This window comes from Coenobita brevimanus, chromosome 104, assembly GCF_032717465.1.
Source record: "Coenobita brevimanus isolate Jiangsu-jjx chromosome 104, ASM3271746v2, whole genome shotgun sequence".
Classification (NCBI taxonomy): domain Eukaryota; kingdom Metazoa; phylum Arthropoda; class Malacostraca; order Decapoda; family Coenobitidae; genus Coenobita; species Coenobita brevimanus.
Window position 1 is genome coordinate 46,839,413 of NC_137057.1, and position 20,000 is coordinate 46,859,412.

General features: G+C 39.6%; 1 protein-coding gene across 1 annotated transcript; it reads right to left on the reverse strand.

Annotated features, from left to right (window-relative positions):
* Positions 1 to 10,713: 10,713 nt before the first annotated feature.
* On the reverse strand, positions 10,714 to 18,941 carry LOC145416102 (ethanolamine kinase 1-like). Its single transcript, XM_080285194.1, has 7 exons — positions 18,822 to 18,941; positions 18,051 to 18,200; positions 16,478 to 16,639; positions 15,171 to 15,265; positions 13,971 to 14,197; positions 11,103 to 11,331; positions 10,714 to 10,852 (listed from the first exon to the last, which is right to left on the reverse strand). Exons 1-7 carry the CDS (start codon positions 18,939 to 18,941, stop codon positions 10,714 to 10,716), a joined length of 1,122 nt encoding a protein of 373 aa, XP_080141320.1.
* Positions 18,942 to 20,000: the final 1,059 nt, after the last annotated feature.

Consider the following 20,000-nt stretch of genomic DNA (forward strand, 5'->3'; position numbering starts at 1 on the left):
AGGAAGGCTCCTCTCTCTCTCTCTCTCTCTCTCTCTCTCTCTCTCTCTCTCTCTCTCTCTCTCTCTCTCTCTCTCTCTCTCTCTCTCTCTCTCTCTCTCAAAATAAAGAAAATCACCATGCACTTTCGAAAAAAAAGTGAAAATTTGATAGGAAAGGCTGAATGAAAGTATATATATATATATTTTACATTTGATTAATTTATAAGGAAAAAAATATTATTAATTTTGTTAGTAATGTTGTTCGTTGCTTTATTGATTTGCTCTTTATTTTGAGCTTTGCTTTTCTCACTCAACTTTGTACTGTTTCCTAGTTCTTTCTTTCTTTCTTCGTTCCTCCTTCCCTCAGTCCCTCCTTTCTTTCCTTCCATCCTTTCTTCCTTCCTTATTTTCTTTGCTTCCTTCCTTTCTTTCTTTCTTTCTTTCTTTCTTCCTTCCTTTCTTTTTTCCTTCCTTCCATCCTTCTTTCCTTCCTGCCTTATTTCTTTCTTTCTTTCCTTCCTTCCTTCCTTCCTTCCTTCCTTCCTTCCTTCCTCCCTCCCTCCCTCCCTCCCTCCCTCCCTCCCTCCCTCTCTCCCTCCCTCCCTCCCTCCCTCAGTCCCTCCTTTCTTTCCTTCCATCCTTTCTTCCTTCCTTCTTTTCTTTGCTTCCTTCCTTCCTTCCTTTCTTTCTTCCTTCCTTCCTTTCTTCCTTCCTTCCTTTCTTTCTTCCTTCCTTTCTTTCTTCCTTCCTTTCTTTCTTTCTTCTTCCTTCCTTCTTTCCTTCCTTCCTTCATTCATTCATTCATTCTTTCCTTCCTTCATTCATTCATTCATTCTTTCCTTCCTTCATTCATTCAATCATTCTTTCATTCCCCTTCCTTTTTTCTTTCTTTCTTCCGTCCTTCCTTCCTTTATTTCTTCCTTCCTTCTTTCCTTCCTTATTTCTTCTTTTCCTTATTTTTTTTTATTTCGTAAGCAAAACTGAACGTCATAATCCAGATGCGTGCTGACTAATAAGCCGAACAGACCAATTTATTTCCTTATTTAATCTCCTATACTGTATCAATAAATCCGGCTCATTTATCAACTTCAATTACTCTCTCTCTCTCTCTCTCTCTGTGCTGTAGACCTTATTTTATTTCTATATCTAATAATAATAATAATTGTATGTTTCCTCGCCGTAGAGTTTTTAGGATTTTGCAGTTCTATATATCTATTGCCAGACGGCTTAATCCCGTAAGGGGTGGCCACAAACAAATCGCCTCCACGTCGCCCTGTCCAATGCCACTTCACTGCCCCGCTCCCAGCCCACACCCACCGTCCTCACATGCCTCTACACTTAGTTCTTTGTATTTGGGTATATTCATTTTGTATCCAGTTTTTGTATCATGAAAGATTTTGAATATCTCTCAAAACAGCCCTTATCGAAAAAATATAAGTAGATAGATAGATAGATGGATAGATAGATAGATAGATAGATAGATAGATTAGAAATGGAATGGATAAAAAGAAAAAATTATACTTTATGTGGGATTTTATTTTTAGCATTCGTTAAATTTGGTGGAGAGAGAGAGAGAGAGAGAGAGAGAGTCTGTACCAATTACTGTCCCATTGTCTAGCCATACCTTTTATAAGAGAGAGAGAGAGAGAGAGAGAGAGAGAGAGAGAGAGAGAGAGAGAGAGAGAGAGGAAATATGAGGGAGAAATGTGAGAGGGTGAGTAAGGGATGGAGAGAGAGAGAGAGAGAGAGAGAGAGAGAGAGAGAGAGAGAGACAGACAGACAGACAGACAGACAGACAGGGACACAGAGAGAGAAATACATAAGGGAAAAATTGTGAGAGAGAGAGAGAGAGAGATGCCATTCTTTTGCTAGTAACTGTCCCTTTGTGTATCCCTACACTTTATAAGGTAGGTAGGAAACACAGTGTAGGTAGGCACTAGGGTAGGTAAGTAGGTAGGTAGGTTGGTGTAAGTAGGTAGGTAGATATGAGGGTAGAGAAGAGGGAGAGGAGGAGAGTTAGGTAGGTATTAGGTAGGTAGGTAGGTGTAAGTGGGCAGGTAGATAAGAGGGAGAGGAGGAGTGGTAGGGAGGGAGGGAGGGAGGGAGGCAGAGAGGTAAGTAGGTAGGTAGGTAAGGAGATAAGAGGGAGAGGAGGAGAGGTAGGTAGGTAGGTAGTTAAGAAGGAGATGGAGAGTCAGGTAGATAGGTAGGTAGGTAGGTGTAAGTAGGCAGGTAGATGAGGAAGGAGGAGAGTTAGGTAGGTAGGGAGAAGAGGAATGTTAGGTGGGAGGGAAAGACGGGAGAGTTATGTAGGTAGGTAGGTAGGTAGGTATGTAAGCAGGATGTTAGGTAGGTAGGTAAGCAGGATGGTAGGTAAGCAGGAATGAAGGAGAGAGACCGTAAGTAGGTAGTAAGTAGGAAGAGAGAGAAAGACAAGTAGAATAGATAGAATATGAGAGAAGACACAGGTAGATGAGAAATTAGGAATGAAACGAAAAGAAAAGAAAACAGACGAAGTTCATTGAAAACCCAGTCAATCTCAATATGTTTTTCAGATGGTTTCGTTTTCTCTCATATATATTCGTTCAGATTTTGGGAAATATTTAGATTTTTTGTTTTTGTTTTTTTTGACAGGGTGGCCCAAAAAACGTGTACCAAATTTGAGTTTTTTTTTTTTTGGGGGGATGGGGTGGGGTGGAGGTAATTTTGAGTAATAAAAAATGTATGGCAAATTTCAGGATTTTTTTTTTTTGTGGGGGGGGGGCTAAATTTTGGGTTATAAAAAATGTATGCCAAATTTAAGGATTTGGGGGGGGGTTGGGGACAAATTTTGAGTACCTTAAAAAAAAAAAGCCAAATTTCAAGATTTTATTTATTTATTTTTTTTTTTTGGGGGGGGCAATTTTTGAGTAAGAGAAAAAGTACCAAATTTCAGTTTTTTTATGGGGGGGGGCTAGGGGGCTAATTTCGAGTTATAAATACTATACATTTTGGGTCCAATTCTCAACCGCAGTGAAAATGGAAATTATTTATACTCTTACGGGGGAAATTGAGAGAGAGAATTGTCGCCCATAAGGCCTTCAGTAATTCCGATGCGATTGAGAATTGGACCCTTTTATTAGCATTTAGAGAGAGAGAGAGAGAGAGAATTTTTCCCTCCTCGTTCCATTTCTTCCTCTTTATTTTTTATTTCTTTCCTTTTTTTTCATTTTTCTTTATTAATTTCGTTTATTTTTTTCAATTTTCGGTCGGGTAAGGAAGTTCCGTAACACCTCTTCCTTAGCGATTTATTCTTGGGTATGGCTGGTTAATATTCTTTCATTTCGGTATTTATGGAGAGTATGGCAATATTAGATGGATTCATGTAACACGGGGAAGGAGAGATAAGCAAAATAAATCGCTTAGGAAAAGGTGTTAGGGAGCTTCCTTATCCGACGAGAATACCGGCCAAAGAATCACCTCGGTAATCGTCCTCGTCCTCTCTCTTCCTCTCCTCCTCGTCCTCTCTCTTCCTCTCCTCCTCGTCCTCTCTCTTCCTCTCCTCCTCGTCCTCTCTCTTCCTCTCCTCCTCGTCCTCTCTCTTCCTCTCCTCCTCGTCCTCTCTCTTCCTCTCCTCGTCGTCCTCTCTCTTCCTCTCCTCGTCGTCCTCTCTCTTCCTCTCCTCGTCGTCCTCTCTCTTCCTCTCCTCCTCGTCCTCTCTCTTCCTTTCCTCCTCGTCCTCTCTCTTCCTTTCCTCCTCGTCCTCTCTCTTCCTTTCCTCCTCGTCCTTTCTCTTCCTCTCCTCGTTCTCTCTCTTCCTCTCCTCCTCGTTCTCTCTCTTCCTCTCCCCCTCGTCCTCTCTCTTCCTCTCCTCCTCCTCCGTCTCGCCCTTCCTCTCCTCGTCCATCTCCCTCTCCTCCGCAGCCTCGTTCCTCCTCTCTCCCTTGTCCTCGTTCTTCCATTCCTCGTCCTCGCTCCTCCGCTCCTGTCTCGGTCTTGTATTAGTCTTGTCATATTTTTATCTTATTTATCTTCGAAAAGAAAGATTTTTGAGTTAATGGATATTGACAAATGATGAGGTAGATAGATAGATCGATAGATAGATAGATAGACAGATATGTACGGTAGATATAGATAGATATATAGATAGATAGATGGATAGACAGGTAGGTAGATAGGGAGAGAGAGAGAGAGAGAGAGAGAGAGAGAGAGAGAGAGAATGTACGAGTTGGGACAAGAGTAAAGAGAAAGATGTATAGGTATGGAGAGAGAGAGAGAGAGAGAGAGAGAGAGAGAGAGAGCGTTATGCGCAGGTCATTAGATCTATGTTAGGGGCAGATGGTGATGTGAGAAGGTAACGGAGAGGAGGATGACTCTCTCTCTCTCTCTCTCTCTCTCTTTCTCTTTCTCTCTCTCTCTCTCTCTACATATTTGTCACTACATACCTCTCCATCTCTCTCTCTCCATTATTACATTAGTCTCTCTCTCTCTCTCTCTCTCTTTCTCTTTCTCTCTCTCTCTCTATATATATTTGTCACTACATACCTCTCCATCTCTCTCTCTCCATTATTACATTAGTCTTTCTCTCTCTCTCTCTCTCTCACACACACACACACACACACACACACACCGGATGGTTGGGCTCTCCTGTTATCACGCCACCCTTCTCGGATAGATAGATAGATAGATAGGTGGATGGATGGATAGATGGATAGGCTGTTCACTCCTCTTATCACTCCATCCTTCACGGGTAGATAGATAGATACACATAGATAGATAGATAGACAGATAGATATAGATAGATAGATAGATAGATAGAACCCATAATAATCGCGGTTTTATCAGAAGGGTTACGTTTCATGTTACTCATTCATTGTAATTATTTATTAATTATTTATTTATTTATTTGTGTGGCAGTAGGGAGGTTCGATTCTGTATCACATTTATATGATGTAATTTCGTTTTATTAATGTGTATTCTGTGCATTATATATCTATCGTCTATCTATCTTCTATCTATCGTCTATGTATTTGTGTCTATCTATCTATCTTCTGTCTATCTATGTATCTTTATCTATGTATCTTCTATCTATGTACAGTATCTTCTATCTATCTATCTATGTATCTTCTATCTATCTATGTATTTTCTATCTATGTGTCTTCTATCTATCTATCTATGTATCTTCTATCTATCTATGTATCTTCTATCTATCTATGTATCTTCTCTCTATCTATGTATCTTCTATCTATCTATGTATCTTCTATCTATGTATCTTCTATCTATCTATGTATCTTCTATCTATCTATGTATCTTCTATCTATCTATGTATCTTCTCTCTATCTATGTATCTTCTATCTATCTATGTATCTTCTATCTATGTATCTTCTATCTATCTATGTATCTTCTATCTATCTATGTATCTTCTATGTATCTTCTATCTATCTATGTATCTTCTATCTATCTATTTTCTGTCTTTATATCTTCTATCTATCTGTGTATCTTCTATCTATCTATGTATCTTCTATCTATCTATTTTCTGTCTTTATATCTTCTATCTATCTATGTATCTTCTATCTATTTATGTATTTTCTATCTATATGTATTTTCTATCTATCTGTGTATCTTCTATCTATCTATGTATCTTCTATCTATCTATGTATGTCTATCTATGTATCTTCTATCTATCTGTCTTCTATCTATCTATGTATGTCTATCTATGTATCTGTCTATCTATCTATGTATCTTTCTATCTATCTATGTATCTTCTATCTATCATCTATGTATTTTCTATCCTTGTATCTTCTATCTATCTGTACTTTCTATCTATGTATCTTCTATCTACCTGTGTATCTTTTATCTATCTATATCCTCTATCTATCATCTATGTATCTTCTATCTATCATCTATGTATCTTCTGTCTATCATCTATGTATCTTCTGTCATTTATGTATCTTCTCTCTATCTGTATCTTCTATCTATGTATCTGTCTATCATCTATGTATCTTCTATCTATCTATGTATCTTCTATCTATCTATGTATCTTCTGTCTATCTATGTATCTTCTATCTATCTATCTATCTTCTATCTATCTATGCATCTTCTATCTATCATCTATGTAATGCATTTTCTTTGTATTATATCAAAACTAAATTAATATTCTAATTATTTTTTTTCTTTTTACAGGTACGTTGTGATCGTGTGTTAGCAGGTAAGACAGAGAGAGAGAGAGAGAGAGAGAGAGGGAGAGAGAGAGAGAGAGAGAGAGGCCACCAAGGACGTAGGCTGGGCACCGACCCTTAAATGCTCTGGATTATGAAGACTAGCCTCGGGGGCCTACGTTTCGCAAGGGTTAGTAAGGGATGGGCTAGTAGTAGTTGTAGTAGTAGTAGTAGTAGTAGTAGTAGTGGTGGTGGTGGTGGTGGTGGTGGTAATAGTTGTAGTAGTAGTAGTAGTAGTAGTAGTGGTGGTGGTGGTGGTAGTAGTTGTAGTAGTAGTAGTAGTAGTAGTAGTAGTAGTAATAGTAGTAGTAGTAGTTGTGGTTTTATTATTATTATTTTATTTTTATTATTATTATTATTATCAGGGGTAGGTGGGAGCGCTCACCATCCACTCACTCGCTGTAGTGCTGCTTTGGGTGTCTGCCCTTTCCTCTCGTCCCTCCTTCCTTCCACTCCTGTCTTTCATTCATTCATTCTTTCCTCTTCCTTCTGCCTGTGGGTGACTCTACACTGAGTGACAAGCCTGATGGTTTCCTGTACTGTACACCAGGAAACCATTTAATACACTGGGTAGTAACCATATAACCAAATTATGGCGCCTGGTGGTTTAGTGGGTAATTAAGGCGTTCCAATTGAGCTTGTGTAGGTTTATATCCAAGGGGTGGTTGGGGTTTATTGCTCATGTAATGCCACGCAGGGATGAGTGAGGCTGGTCACTCTTATCTTAAATATCAGGACCAACTTGCCTAGCCCCGGGCTCCTACGCTCATCATTGGGCAACGCAGGATTGGATGATGGATGGATGGATGGATTATTATTATTATTAGTAGTAGTAGTAATAGTAGTAGTAGTAGTAGTAGTAGCAGTAATAGTAGTAGTAGTAGTAATAGTAGTAGTAGTAGTAGTTCTTCCTCTTTCATTATCTTTATCCTTCTTCCCCTCTCTTTATATCCTTCTTCCTCTCTCTTTATATCCTTCTACCTCTCTTTTTATATCCTTCTTCCTCTCTGTTAATCTGTATCTTTCTCCCATATTCCCGTTTTCTTTTTTAATGTTTCCAGTATCGTCCTTCCTTATCATTTTTCCATATTCCTCTCTTTTTCTTGTATCTTTCAACTACTCTCTCTCTCTCTCTCTCTCTCTCTCTCTCTCGTTATCATATTTGTTTATATCCGTTCATTCTCCCATCCATAATAACTTTCTGTAATGTACTTTTCTTCTTCTCCCTTTTTATTCCTTCTTTTTTTTTTTTCTGTTTATCTGTTTCTGTCTTTCTGTCACCCAACATCTCTCTTTTCCTTGTGTCCGTCATTCGCCATATTCTCTTCTTTCTTTCTCTGTTTATCTTTATCTTCCTTTCCACGCCTCACTCTATTCATCCTTTCAGCATTGACTCCATTCTCCCGCTCCTAATCCGTCATCCTCAGCATCTCCGTTATCTCCTTCAATAACATCTATTTTCTCCTCTCTCTTACTCATCAGGACTAATGGAACAGAGATAGAGACGGATAAAGAGACGCTGAAAAACATATTAGAGGCGAAAGTGGTCAAATCGCGCGAAAAAAAAGCGGTCGAATTAGTAGTTTGCCGACGTCTCCGGAACACTGTTATTGTTAGGTTAGATGATTCGCCCGTGTCCAGGTTCGGTGCAAGTCATCCCCACCGCCGCCTAATTTGGACGATTCAGTGACGTTTGCGATTTCGGATGTGACTTAATTTGATGTATATATATAATTTTTTAGGGTTATCAAGATTTAACAGATTTTTTTCCATACAGATTCGGTTTTTAATATATACGATTTATTTTCTGCAACGTAACTCCCTTTCTTTTTTTTTATTTTTGTATTTAAATTGGCGCCCATATTTTTTCCTGTTCACGTATCGAGTAATGTGTAAAATATGACGTGTTTCCTTTACTGACTTACTAATAAAGCCGTATTCTCTGCGTTACCAAGCAGCCAGTGACAACAAGGGAGGCAGAAGCACCGTCAATGAGTTTTCCCAGAGTCGAGATGATGACCTGCGGGCTTGGAGTTGCCAGTTTAGCGATTTTCAAATGTAGACCTGAGCAACGTATTTCCATTTTCCAGCTGTTATTTAGCGATGTCTTGTCTAATTTTAACAGTAGTATAGATATTTTTGCGTATTTTCTAGAGATTTCGAGTGATTATTGACTCCTTAGCAGCTTTAGAAGGCGAGTTTAGCGGTCTATGTGAAGCTGGTTTTGGCAACTCCCGCGGCGAAGCTCCTGAACTCCCGCGGGCCTCCCCCTTCATTACCCCATCACGACCGTCCCGCTGTTATTAATGCCGATACCGCGACCTCCATTTGTCCCCGTGGCGTGGAGAGGCAACCCCCCTATCCTGGCATGGGATTAAGTTAGCGGGTATGGAGATTAGGAGGGTATTAGAGGAAAGGTACGGGGAGGAGCGAGGAATATTTGAGTTAATGCTGAAACATTAATCATAGAAAACTTACCCATTTTCTAAGACGTTCTAGTTTTACGCGCGAAAATTTGGTGGGAGAAACTCAATTTTGATGATGTTTGAGAATGAAAAGGAGCTCAGTAGGGCGCGAGAAGGGACAGGAAATTAAGACAGCAACAGCAGAAGGACAGCAAGAGCCTTAAGACAGCCAGCAGGGGGGGAAATCAAGCCGGATTGGTCTCCCAGGTCGCAGGTAAACAGGTTCGTGATGCGGTAGTCTGCTCAGATTACCTTCTTCATTACGCTTCGTTATACCTGGGCACCCGGAGCGCCATTACCTGCAGCACTGGAGCCTCTAAGTTGCATGACATTGCGGTATTTTCTACTGAATTAAATTTGGTGTATTACAATCGCCTGGAACAAAGTCAAAGAGGCGAGTTTGGTTGTTGGAACGTTCGTCTTGAGTTTCTTCTTCGGCGTTTGTTTTGATTTTTCCAGCGCATTTGAAATTTATTAGTTATACAGATTGAAAAAAATATATAACCTGTTTTTTCAGGGAATTTGTTTTTATTTCATCCGTTGTCTTTGTCATTTATGGAGAAAGGTGTCAGGTAGGAATGTTGTATACTTGTTTTTATTATATTTTTTTGTTTTTCTCTCAGTTAGACAGACAGACAGAGAAACAGACAGACAGACAGACAGGTTACTATCGTGGTTAATAAAATCTCCCTCTTATTATTAACTTTTTATTGAAACATGCAATAGAAAATATTTAACAAGATATAGATAAACAATTTAACATTTATTAATTCATTTAAATTTATATGTGTAGGCTGATTCATACATAACACTGCACTAAACACATGTCTCTTTTGTGTTGGGGGTACGGCTCAGGCTACGGGTGTGGGCGTATGGGCATGGGAGTAGGGAAGAAAATGATCATAACGCTGTACTTTTTGTGTTGTGGGAACGGCTCAGGCTGCGGGTGTGGGCGTATGGCCGTGGGAGTAGGGAGAAAAATGATCCTAACGCTGTACTTATTGTGTTGTGGGAACGGCTCAGGCTGCGGGTGTGGGCGTGGGTGTGGGAAAATAATGATACTAAATAACACTATAAACTGACAAGGGGATATCTTTACGGCACAGTGTAGGCGCAGGAAGTGGAAATAATGATCCTGGACAGACATGGAGGCGCTCTATATGTGGCCCACCATGCCTGTATTTTCTCTTTAATGCTGGAATATAATGCTAGTCACGAAGAAGTGCTATGGGAAAGGCGTTAGAGCCGCAGTAATGTCTTTTTCTGCCACAGATTATTATTATTATTGTTTATTATTATTATTAAGATGAATAGAGGAAGGAAAAAAAATCCATGAGTGTGAGGATTATAGTTTTTGAGTATTTTTCAGGTATTTAATTATCTATCAGTTTGTATATCTATCTATCTATCTATCTATCTCTATCTATCTGTGTATATATAAAGGTCTCTATCGCTGTCTATCTGCCCTCCTCTTCCTGTTTGTTTAGCTGTAGTGTATGTCTGTCTAAATGTATATCTATCTATCTGTCTATCTATTTGTGTATATCTATCCATGTGTGTATATGTATGGATTTATGTATGCAGTGAATAGTACTCTTGTGTATGTATGTATGTATGTTTATGTGTACTTATGTATGTATGTATGTATGTATGTATGTTGCTATAGTACTGACAAATACCTGTCCACTTACCTTTATCAGTCTGTCTGTCTATCTGTCTATCTCTATCTATCTATCTCTATCTATTTATCTATCTGTCTAAATCTCTGTCTGTGTCTTTCGCTGTCTGTCTGTCTGCCTTTATTTATCTACCTCTGTGTCTGTCAGTATCTATCTGTCTGTCTATCTATATCTGTCTGTCTTTGTCTGTTTACCTGCCTATCTATCAATCTGTCTCTCACTGAATCTACAATATCTATCTATTTATATCTATCTATCTATCTATTTTCTATTTATTCATAAGGCTGTGAATCACTTTTGTGGTATCTATTTCAGAGTTGACTAAATCTATCGCAGTCTATCTATCTACACACTCTCTCTCTCTCTCTCTCTCTCTCTCTCTCTCTCTCTCTCTCAGTCCTCCGATCCTTCAGCCTTTTTCCTGCCAGCATTTTGGTCTTCAGTGGAGCTTGGAGGCGGCCATTTTGGAACCACAATGGCGAAGATGTCCGTTTTATGCTTCTTAAATTGGGCCAACCTCAGCAAACTGTACCTGGAACGATAGATAGAAGATAGATGTGATAGATAGATAGATAGATGGATGGATGGATGGATATATTGATTATTGATCGATAGACACTACACAGAAGCAGAGAGAGAGAGAGAGAGAGTTGAGGTAGGCAGATGCGTTGGACAGTGGATAGATAGACAGATAGATAGATAGATGGGATAGATTACTGGATAGATAGATATATATATTTTTTTATGCGAGGAAGAAAGAAACAAAGGCCATACTAACTCACCCCACGTAGTCAAAATCGAGGGCAGAATGACATGCTTGTAAAATGGCCCACACGCCCCAGTACAGGTGCGAGGCCAGGGAGAATTTGCACACCCACGCCCTCCACACCTCCACCTGCCCATCCTCGACGTCCACCTCCCTCATGTTCTTGTAGTGGGCCAGGTAACTCCTTAACCAGGCCCTCTGAGACGCCTCGCTCGGGTACAGGGAGTAGTCTTGTTCTTGAATACCTGGAGGTGAAGTACAAAGGTGAAATACAAAGCTTAAGTACAAGGTGGACGACAAAGGTGAAATACAAAGGTGAAATACAAGGTGAAATACAAAGGTGAAATACAAGGTGAAATACAAAGGTGAAATACAAAGGTGAAATACAAGGTGAACTACAAAGGTGAACTACAAAGTGAACTACAAAGGTGAAATACAAAGGTGAAGTACAAAAAGGTGAAATACAAAAAGGTGAAATACAGGGTGAAATACAAGATGAATTACAGGGTGAAATACAAAGGTGAAGTACAAGGTGAAATACAAGGTGAAATACAAGGTGAAATACAATGTGAAATACAAAGGTGAAATACAAGGTGAAATACAAAGTGAAATACAAGGTGAAATACAAAGGTGAAATACGTGAAATACAAAGGTGAAATAAGCCTAGTACCTTCAGTTTAATATATACTCATTTTGCCCTAACTTGGCCTAAAATTGCCACCTCTCCATCTTGAATACAGAGTTGGGACAGTAGGTTAATACTAGAAAAGATGCTAGTCACGAAGAAGTGTTAGATATAGGATGTAGAGCCGTAGTATTGTCTCTTTCTGCCACTGAGCTACGTGAAATCAGCTCCAAAAGGACGAGAACCAAGGCAAGTTAAGGTGAAATTACTATAGCGATGATTAAAGTATTAGTATTACTATAATTTACATAGAGTATTGTATTTAAAAGTAGTCTATGTATCTATCTATTGCCCGTAAGGGGTGGCCACAAACAAATCGCCTCCATGTCTCCCTGTCCCCCGGCATTTCATTACCTTGCTCCCGGCTCACACACCCCTCTCTCAGATACCTCTCCACTCCATCCCTCCATCTCATCCTTGGCCTCCCCCTCCCTCTCTCCCCCTTTAATAGTAGTGCAGAATGTTAAAGAAATATTGATCCATTCCTGCTATATTCAGACCATTATTTTCCGCTAACTTGGCCGCTAAAAGTCAGCATCAAACTGCATTTTAAAAAGTATTTAAAGAATGCAGTTATATTGAAAAAAAAAAAAATCTTTCATAGTTGTAATAGAATTGAAGTTGTAATAGATTTTTTTTTGTGGTAAGATTTTTTGTAATAATTTTCACGTCAGAAGTGTTTGAAAAAAAAAGAAAAAAGAAAAAGGGAAAAAAAGATAAATTAAATTGAAAACATTGTTGCGGTTTGGTCATTTGGAGAGGATGGATAGCGAGAGACTAACGAGGAGAGTATGCAAGTGAGGTGGAAGGGGGGAGAAGGAAGAGGAGGCCGAGGATGAGATGGAGGGATGGAGTGGAGAGGTATATGAGGGTGAGGGGGGTGTGAGCTGGGAGCAGGGCAGTGAAATGGCGTTGGACAGGGCGACGTGGAGGCGATTTGTTTGTGGCCACCCCTCACGGGATTGAGGCGTCTGGCAATAGATAGATAGACAGAAAACAGACCTACACACGTACTTACAGACTACACACATAGACTACACACATACTTACAGACTTACACATACTTACAGACTACACACATACTTACAGACTTACACATACTTACAGCCTACACACATACTTACAGACTTACATATACTTACAGACTACACACATACTTACAGACTTACACACATACTTACAGACTTACATACATACTTACAGATTTACATACATACTTACAGACTACACACATACAGACTTACACACATACTTACAGACCTACACACATATTTACAATCTACCAACACTTACAAGAACACTTACAGAATAGGTTTACAAAGTGGTAGAAGTGGAAGCTGTAAGTAGAAGACCCTGCTGTGAATAAACACTACGCTACCGTGACTATTTGGCTACTTACGGCCTACTTACAGACCGACACATTCACTGACTACTTACACACTGCCAACACATCTACCAGAATACTTACAGAATAGGATTATAGTGTCGGGTTGGTAGTTGTGAGCGAAGTAAGGGTATGTTGGTGTAGTACTTACAGCCTACTTACAGATATACCTACAGACTACCTACACACCTACATACATACTTACCAGAATACTTACAGAAGAGGTTTGAGATGTCGTGGGATTGATAGTTGTATGTGAGATAAGAGTATGTTGAAGTATGTCGATATGGTGGTACTTACAGCCTACTTACGGACCTACAGACCTACTTACGACCCACACACGTACGGGAATACTCGCAGAAGAGGTTGGCAATGTCGTGGGGGGGGGGTAATTGTAAGCAAATTAAAGGGATGATGATATGTAGGTTGATATTGTGGTACTTACAGCCTACTTACACACTTACATACCTACTTACGACCCACACACGTACCGGAATACTCGCAGAAGAGGTTGGCGATGTCGCAGGGCTGGTAGTTGAAGGCGAAGTAAGGGTATGTTAGAGGAGTAAGGGGATGATGATATGTAGGTTGATATTGTGGTACTTACAGCCTGCTTACGGACCTACAGACCTACTTACGACCCCCACACGTACCGGAATACTCGCAGAAGAGGTTGGCGATATCGTAGGGCTGGTAGTTGAAGGCGAAGTAAGGGTATGTTAAAGGAGTATGGGAATGTGGATATGTAGGTTGAAATTGTGGTACTTACAGCCTACTTACGGACCTACAGACCTACTTACGACCCTCACACGTACCGGAATACTCGCAGAAGAGGTTGGCAATGTCGTAGGGCTGGTAGTTGTAGGCAGAGTATTCCAAATCAATAAATGCCACACGACCCTCTTCCTTTCGCCAGAGGATGTTGGTCAGGACTAGGTCGTTATGACAGAAGACGACTGGGCAGCTCAGGGACGACAGGTGGGCCTCCAGGTCGTCCGTGAGTCGTACCAGGGCCTCCTTGTCGCACCCCGCCTCCTGTAGCCTGCGGAAAGGTGGGGTATTGACACTCTCGGGCTCTTGTGACTCATTTTTATATAGTGAGTCGTTTTTAGGGTCTAGTGAGTCGTTTTTAGGCTCTAGTGAGTCGTTTTTAGGATCTAGTGAGTCGTTTTTAGGCTCTAGTGAGTCGTTTTTAGGCTCCTGTGACTCGTTTTAAGGATCTAATGAGTCGTTTTTAGGTTCTAGTGACACGTTTTTTTAAGTGAAATTCAAACAGCCTCGTACCTCCTCTGGATTTAATGTAATCGACTGGTTGTAGTGTAATTAAGATGAAAAATAAAAAAATAATTAAAATTAAAATAATAAATTCAATAATAAAATACAATAAAATAACAAGTGGAATGATAAACTACAGTAAAATACAGTAAGATAAAACATAAGTATAGTAATGAAATACAGTAAAATACAATAATAAAATACGATAATAAAATAGTAATAAAATACAATAAAAAGAAATTATGAATACAGTAATAAAATACGATAAAGTAAAATAATAAATGCATTAATAAAATACAGGAGAATACAATAATAAAATACATTATAATACAATAAAAACAATAATGAAATACAACAAAATAAAATAATGAAGTAATAAAATACAGTACAAAAAATAATAGATACAATAATAGATACAATAAAATACAATAAGCTAAAGTAGAATAAAATAATACAATAAAAGTAAAATAAAGTAAAAAATCCAATAATAAAATACAGTAAAATAAAATAATAAAAGTAATAAAACACAAAACTATAAAATAAACAATAATAAAAAATAAAATAATGGAATATAATATAATAATAAATACAGTAATAAGACAATAAAATAAAATAAACACAATAATAAATACAATAAAATAGAATAATGAAATAATAAATTACAATAAAATAAAATAATAAATACAATAAAATAATAAAATACACTAAAATACAGTAATACAATGCCAGCAGGCTCGTACCTCGTCTGTTTGTTGACATCGGGGTGGGTGGACGGGAGGAGGGAGAGGAACTGACGAATTTTGGAAAACAGGACGGGCTTCTTCTCTCCCCCTGCCTGGCATAGGGAAAAAGGAACAAGAGTGATAACGCGGGTAAGACTATAAAGAAAAATATAGTGTAGGGAAAAAAGGTAAGTAAGAAAAAGAAAGAGCAAGGAAATAAAGAGATACTGTGTCGTAGGGAGATATATATATTATAGTGAGGTTGTTTACATTTGACGAAAAAAAAAATTAGATTTCTTTACCTGACAAAAAAGAAAAAGAAGAGAACAAAAATTATAATGGATTTCATTTCACCTGAGAGAAAAAGGAGAAAAAAATATGTAGTGAATTTTTTACACCTGACGAAAAAAATATAAGAAAACAGAAAAAAATTATACTTGATGTTTTTTACACCTGTCGAAAAAAAAGGAAAAATGGAATATATGTAATGTATTTTCACCCAACGGAACTGATCAACCCCTTAAACCTGAAAACTAAATCCTGGGGACGTTAAAGTCTATGGGTCTGAGGTATTAGTTCAGAATCTCCTTGGTTACTAGTCAGATCCACCCTCTATTCAGACTACACCTGGCCATCAACTGAGCTAATTGGGATTATCTCTCTCTCTCTCTCTCTCTCTCTCTCTCTCTCTCTCTCTCTCTCTCTCTCTCTCTCTCTCTCTCTCAGTATTTAAAGTTTATTGTATATGAGTCGAGATAGATAGATAGATGGATAGATAAACAGATAGATAGATTGATAGATAAACAGGCAGATAGATAGCGATATAGATAGATAAATTGATTGATGGACAGATAAATAAACATAGGTAAACAAATAATAGATAGATATAGATAGATAGGTAGGTAGGTAAATAGATAGAGTGAAAAAGATAGATATAGATGGTGGTAGGTATTGTAGGAGGGAAGTGATAGATTAGATAGATAGATAGATATAGAGATAAAAGGTGGCAGGTGTGGTAGTAGGAAGATGATAGATAGATACACAGATAGATAGATAGATAAACTGGTAGGGATGGATGTTGATAGATAGATATGTAGATGGTGGTAGGTACGGTAGTAGGGAGGTGATAGATAGATAGATGGATAGATAGAAACAGATAGATAGTGGTAGGTGCGGTAGTAGGGAGGTGATAGATAAATAGATTGATAAACAGAGAGGTGGATGGTGGTAGATAGATATATAGTTAGATAAATAGAAAGTTAGATAGGTAGATAGACAAATAGATAGATAGATAAATAAATAGATACAATACACCTGTCCCTTACCTGTATCTTGTGGAATCTCGCGGCCATTTCCGTCACGGCGCGCCACACTTCCGGTCGCGTCACATCCGTCACGCCCAGCGGTATGCCCGGCGTGAATGAGTAACAGAGACCGTTTTTGAAGGCCGCTATGACGGTCGGTCCGCAGCCTGCCTCGTGGACGGTCTGTGTGGTAGGAAGGTGGTGGTAGTTGTGGTACGAGGATGGTGGTGTGAGGTTGGGACTGCAGCCTGCCTTGTGGATGGTCTGTGTGGTAGGAAGGTGGTGGTAGTTGTGGTAGGAGGATGGTGGTAGTTGTGGTAGATGGTGGTAGGTGTGGTAGATAGTGGTAGTTGTGGTAGATGGTGGTAGTTGTGGTAGGACGATGGTGGTAGTTGTGATAGATGGTGGTAGTTGTGGTAGGAAGATGGTAGATGTGGTAGGAGGATGGTGGTGGTTGTGGTAGATGGTGGTAGTTGTGGTAGGAGGATGGTGGTAGTTGTGGTAGATAGTGGTGGTAGTTGTGGTAGGAGGGTGGTGGTTGTGGTAGATGGTGGTAGTTGTGGTAGGAGGATGGTGGTGGTTGTGGTAGGAGAATGGTTGTAGTTGTGGTGGATGGTGGTGGTTGTGGTAGATGGTGGTAGTTGTGGTAGATGGTGGTAGTTGTGGTAGATGGTGGTAGTTGTGGTAGGTGGTGGTAGTTGTGGTAGGAAGATGGTAGTTGTGGTAGGAGGATGGTGTAGGTGTGGTAGATGGTGGTAGTTGTGGTAGATGGTGGTAGTTGTGGTAGGAGACTCACTATACTCCATTCACTCAAGCTTGGCCTAAATTTGCCATCTCTGTCTGTCTGTCTGTCTGTCTGTCTGTCTCTCTCTCTCTCTCTCTCTCTCTCTCTCTCTCTCTCTCTCTCTCTCTCCCCAGATCAAACACTAGAATATGGTACTAGAATATGGTACACTAGAATATGGTACTAGTCACGAAGAAGTGCTGTGGAACTGCGTAAGATAAGTAGGAAAAGGAGGAAAATTTACCAGGATAGAGTGAAAAGAGTATAGCATCTTTTCCTTAACAGTTTTTCTTTATTGATTTATTCTGGGTGTGATACGTAAATCTTTTCTTTATTAAATCTCTCCCTAACGCCTCTTCCTTAGCGATTTATTTTTAGATACATTTGGTTATTATTAGTTCTGGGTATGGTGATATTTGAAGGATTTAAGAGGATAGTGAAGAGTAATAAGAAAAATAAATCGCTTAGGGAGAGGTGTTAGGGAGCCCTTGTGTCACCCTTACCTCTCTATCTATTGCCAGACGCCTTAATCCCGTAAGGGGTGGCCACAAACAAATCGCCTCCATGTCGCCCTGTCCCCCGATATTTCACTGCTCTGCTCCCAGCTCACACACCCCTCTCTCGTATACCTCCCCATCCCTCCACCTCATTCTTAGCCTCCCCCTCCCTCTCCCCGCCTCCATCTCCCTCACATACACTCTCCTTGTTAGTCTCGCTCTCTCTTCACCTCATCCTCGGCCTCCCCCTTCCTTTCCCCGCCTCCATCTCCCTCACATACACTCTCCTCGTTAGTCTCTCACTCTCCCTTACCTGCATGGTGTTAATCTCCTGCTGTCTGTCGATGAAAAGGTGTGTGTTGTGCCCGTAGACTCTCACCAACACACCCTCACCCTCACCCTCCCTGACCCCCTCACCCTCCCACACCCCCACCAGGCTGTTGGTTACCCCCGCTGTGAATGTCTGTAAAAAAAAAGAAAGAAAAAAAAATAGAGCTAGATTTAAAGTTACAGTAGATTTAGGCGTGTCAATTGCACCTGTTGCATTATCCCTTCTTTGTAAGTGAATTTTTTTTTGTAATCTCATCCACCCCTGCTAATGGAGATAATTGTACATCATGCAGCATTATAGATAGATAGATAGATAGATGGATAGATAGATAGATGGATGGATAGATAGATAGATGGATGGATAGATAGATAGATGGATGGATGGATGGATAGATAGATAGATGGGTGGATGGATAGATAGATAAAATAATAAATGAAATTAGTAGTTTTAACATTTCGACACTCGGATGTAAATTAAAGATAAATGTTTGCAATTTTATACATATGCTTTGTAAGAGAGAGAGAGAGAGAGAGAGAGAGAGAGAGAGCTGGATAGATGAATAGATAGATGGGTAGATAGGTAGGTACATGTAGGTAGGTAGGTAGGTAGGTAGGTAGAGAGAGAGAGAGAGAGAGCTGCATAGATGGATAGATAGATGGGTAGATAGGTAGGTAGGTAGGTAGAGAGAGAGAGAGAGAGAGAGAGAATGAAAGAAAACGGAAAATAACCCAAATATCATCGTGTTACGAGTACCTTAAAGTGTAGATTTTGGTGATCCCATGAGGGTCGAACCTGGGATAGTACCTTCCTGGCCCCCTCCCTCAGTCCCTCCTCACTACCACCATCCACCACCATCGCCAGAGTCACCACCATCCTGTACCAACATTATAAACATTGCTAATAATAATAATAATAATAATAATAATAATAATAATAATAATGATGATGATGATATGATGATGATGATGATAATAATAATAATAATAATAATTAATAATAATAATAATAATGATAATGATAATAATAATTAATAATGATAACGATGATGATGGTGGTGGTGGTAAAGATAATAGTATTAGTAATAATAATAATAATAATAATAATAATAACAATAATAATAATAATAATAATAATGATAATAATAATAATAACCAAAATTCTTAAACTGGAGAAGCAATATTCAGAGAACTCCACATTCCAGATGAAAATACTTTTGCAATCACTGTAGACCTAATATTACGGGACTTTTGGTATGACTCAGAATTTTTTAATAGATTTTGACCTGTGACCTTGAGTTTGAGGTCAAGGTCATTCGTACTATGCAGATCATGTTCACTCCTGACCCTCTGCCTCCCCACCGAGTTTGGTCAAAATCGGCCACATACTTTCCGATTTAGCACTTTCAGGCATGAGGCGGCCATTTTGATTTTCCTTAATATCTCAAAAAGTATTCGTTGGATCTCATTATCAGTACCCAGGTGCACCAGTATACCCAGGTGCACCAGTATACCCAGGTGCACCAGTATACCCAGGTGCACTAGTATGCCCAGGTGCACCAGTATACCCAGGTGCACTAGTATACCCAGGTGCACCAGTATACCCAGGTGCACCAGTATACCCAGGTGCACTAGTATACCCAGGTGCACCAGTATACCCAGGTGCACCAGTATACCCAGGTGCACTAATATACCCAGGTGCACTAGTATACCCAGGTGCACTAATATACCCAGGTGCACTAGTATACCCAGGTGCACCAGTATACCCAGGTGCACTAATATACCCAGGTGCACTAGTATACCCAGGTGCACCAGTATACCCAGGTGCACTAATATACCCAGGTGCACTAGTATACCCAGGTGCACCAGTATACCCAGGTGCACTAATATACCCAGGTGCACTAGTATACCCAGGTGCACCAGTATACCCAGGTGC

Excerpts from the sequence above, each read along its gene's own strand:
- LOC145416102 (XM_080285194.1), bottom strand. The coding sequence starts at position 18,941 with ATGGTGGTGACTCTGGCGATGGTGGTGGATGGTGGTAGTGAGGAGGGA. Across the intron at positions 14,198-15,170 it reads GATGTCAACAAACAGACGAG|GCTACAGGAGGCGGGGTGCG; the intron begins GTACGAGCCTGC and ends ACCTTTCCGCAG. Across the intron at positions 11,332-13,970 it reads CCTCTTCTGCGAGTATTCCG|GTATTCAAGAACAAGACTAC; the intron begins GTACGTGTGAGG and ends CTTCACCTCCAG.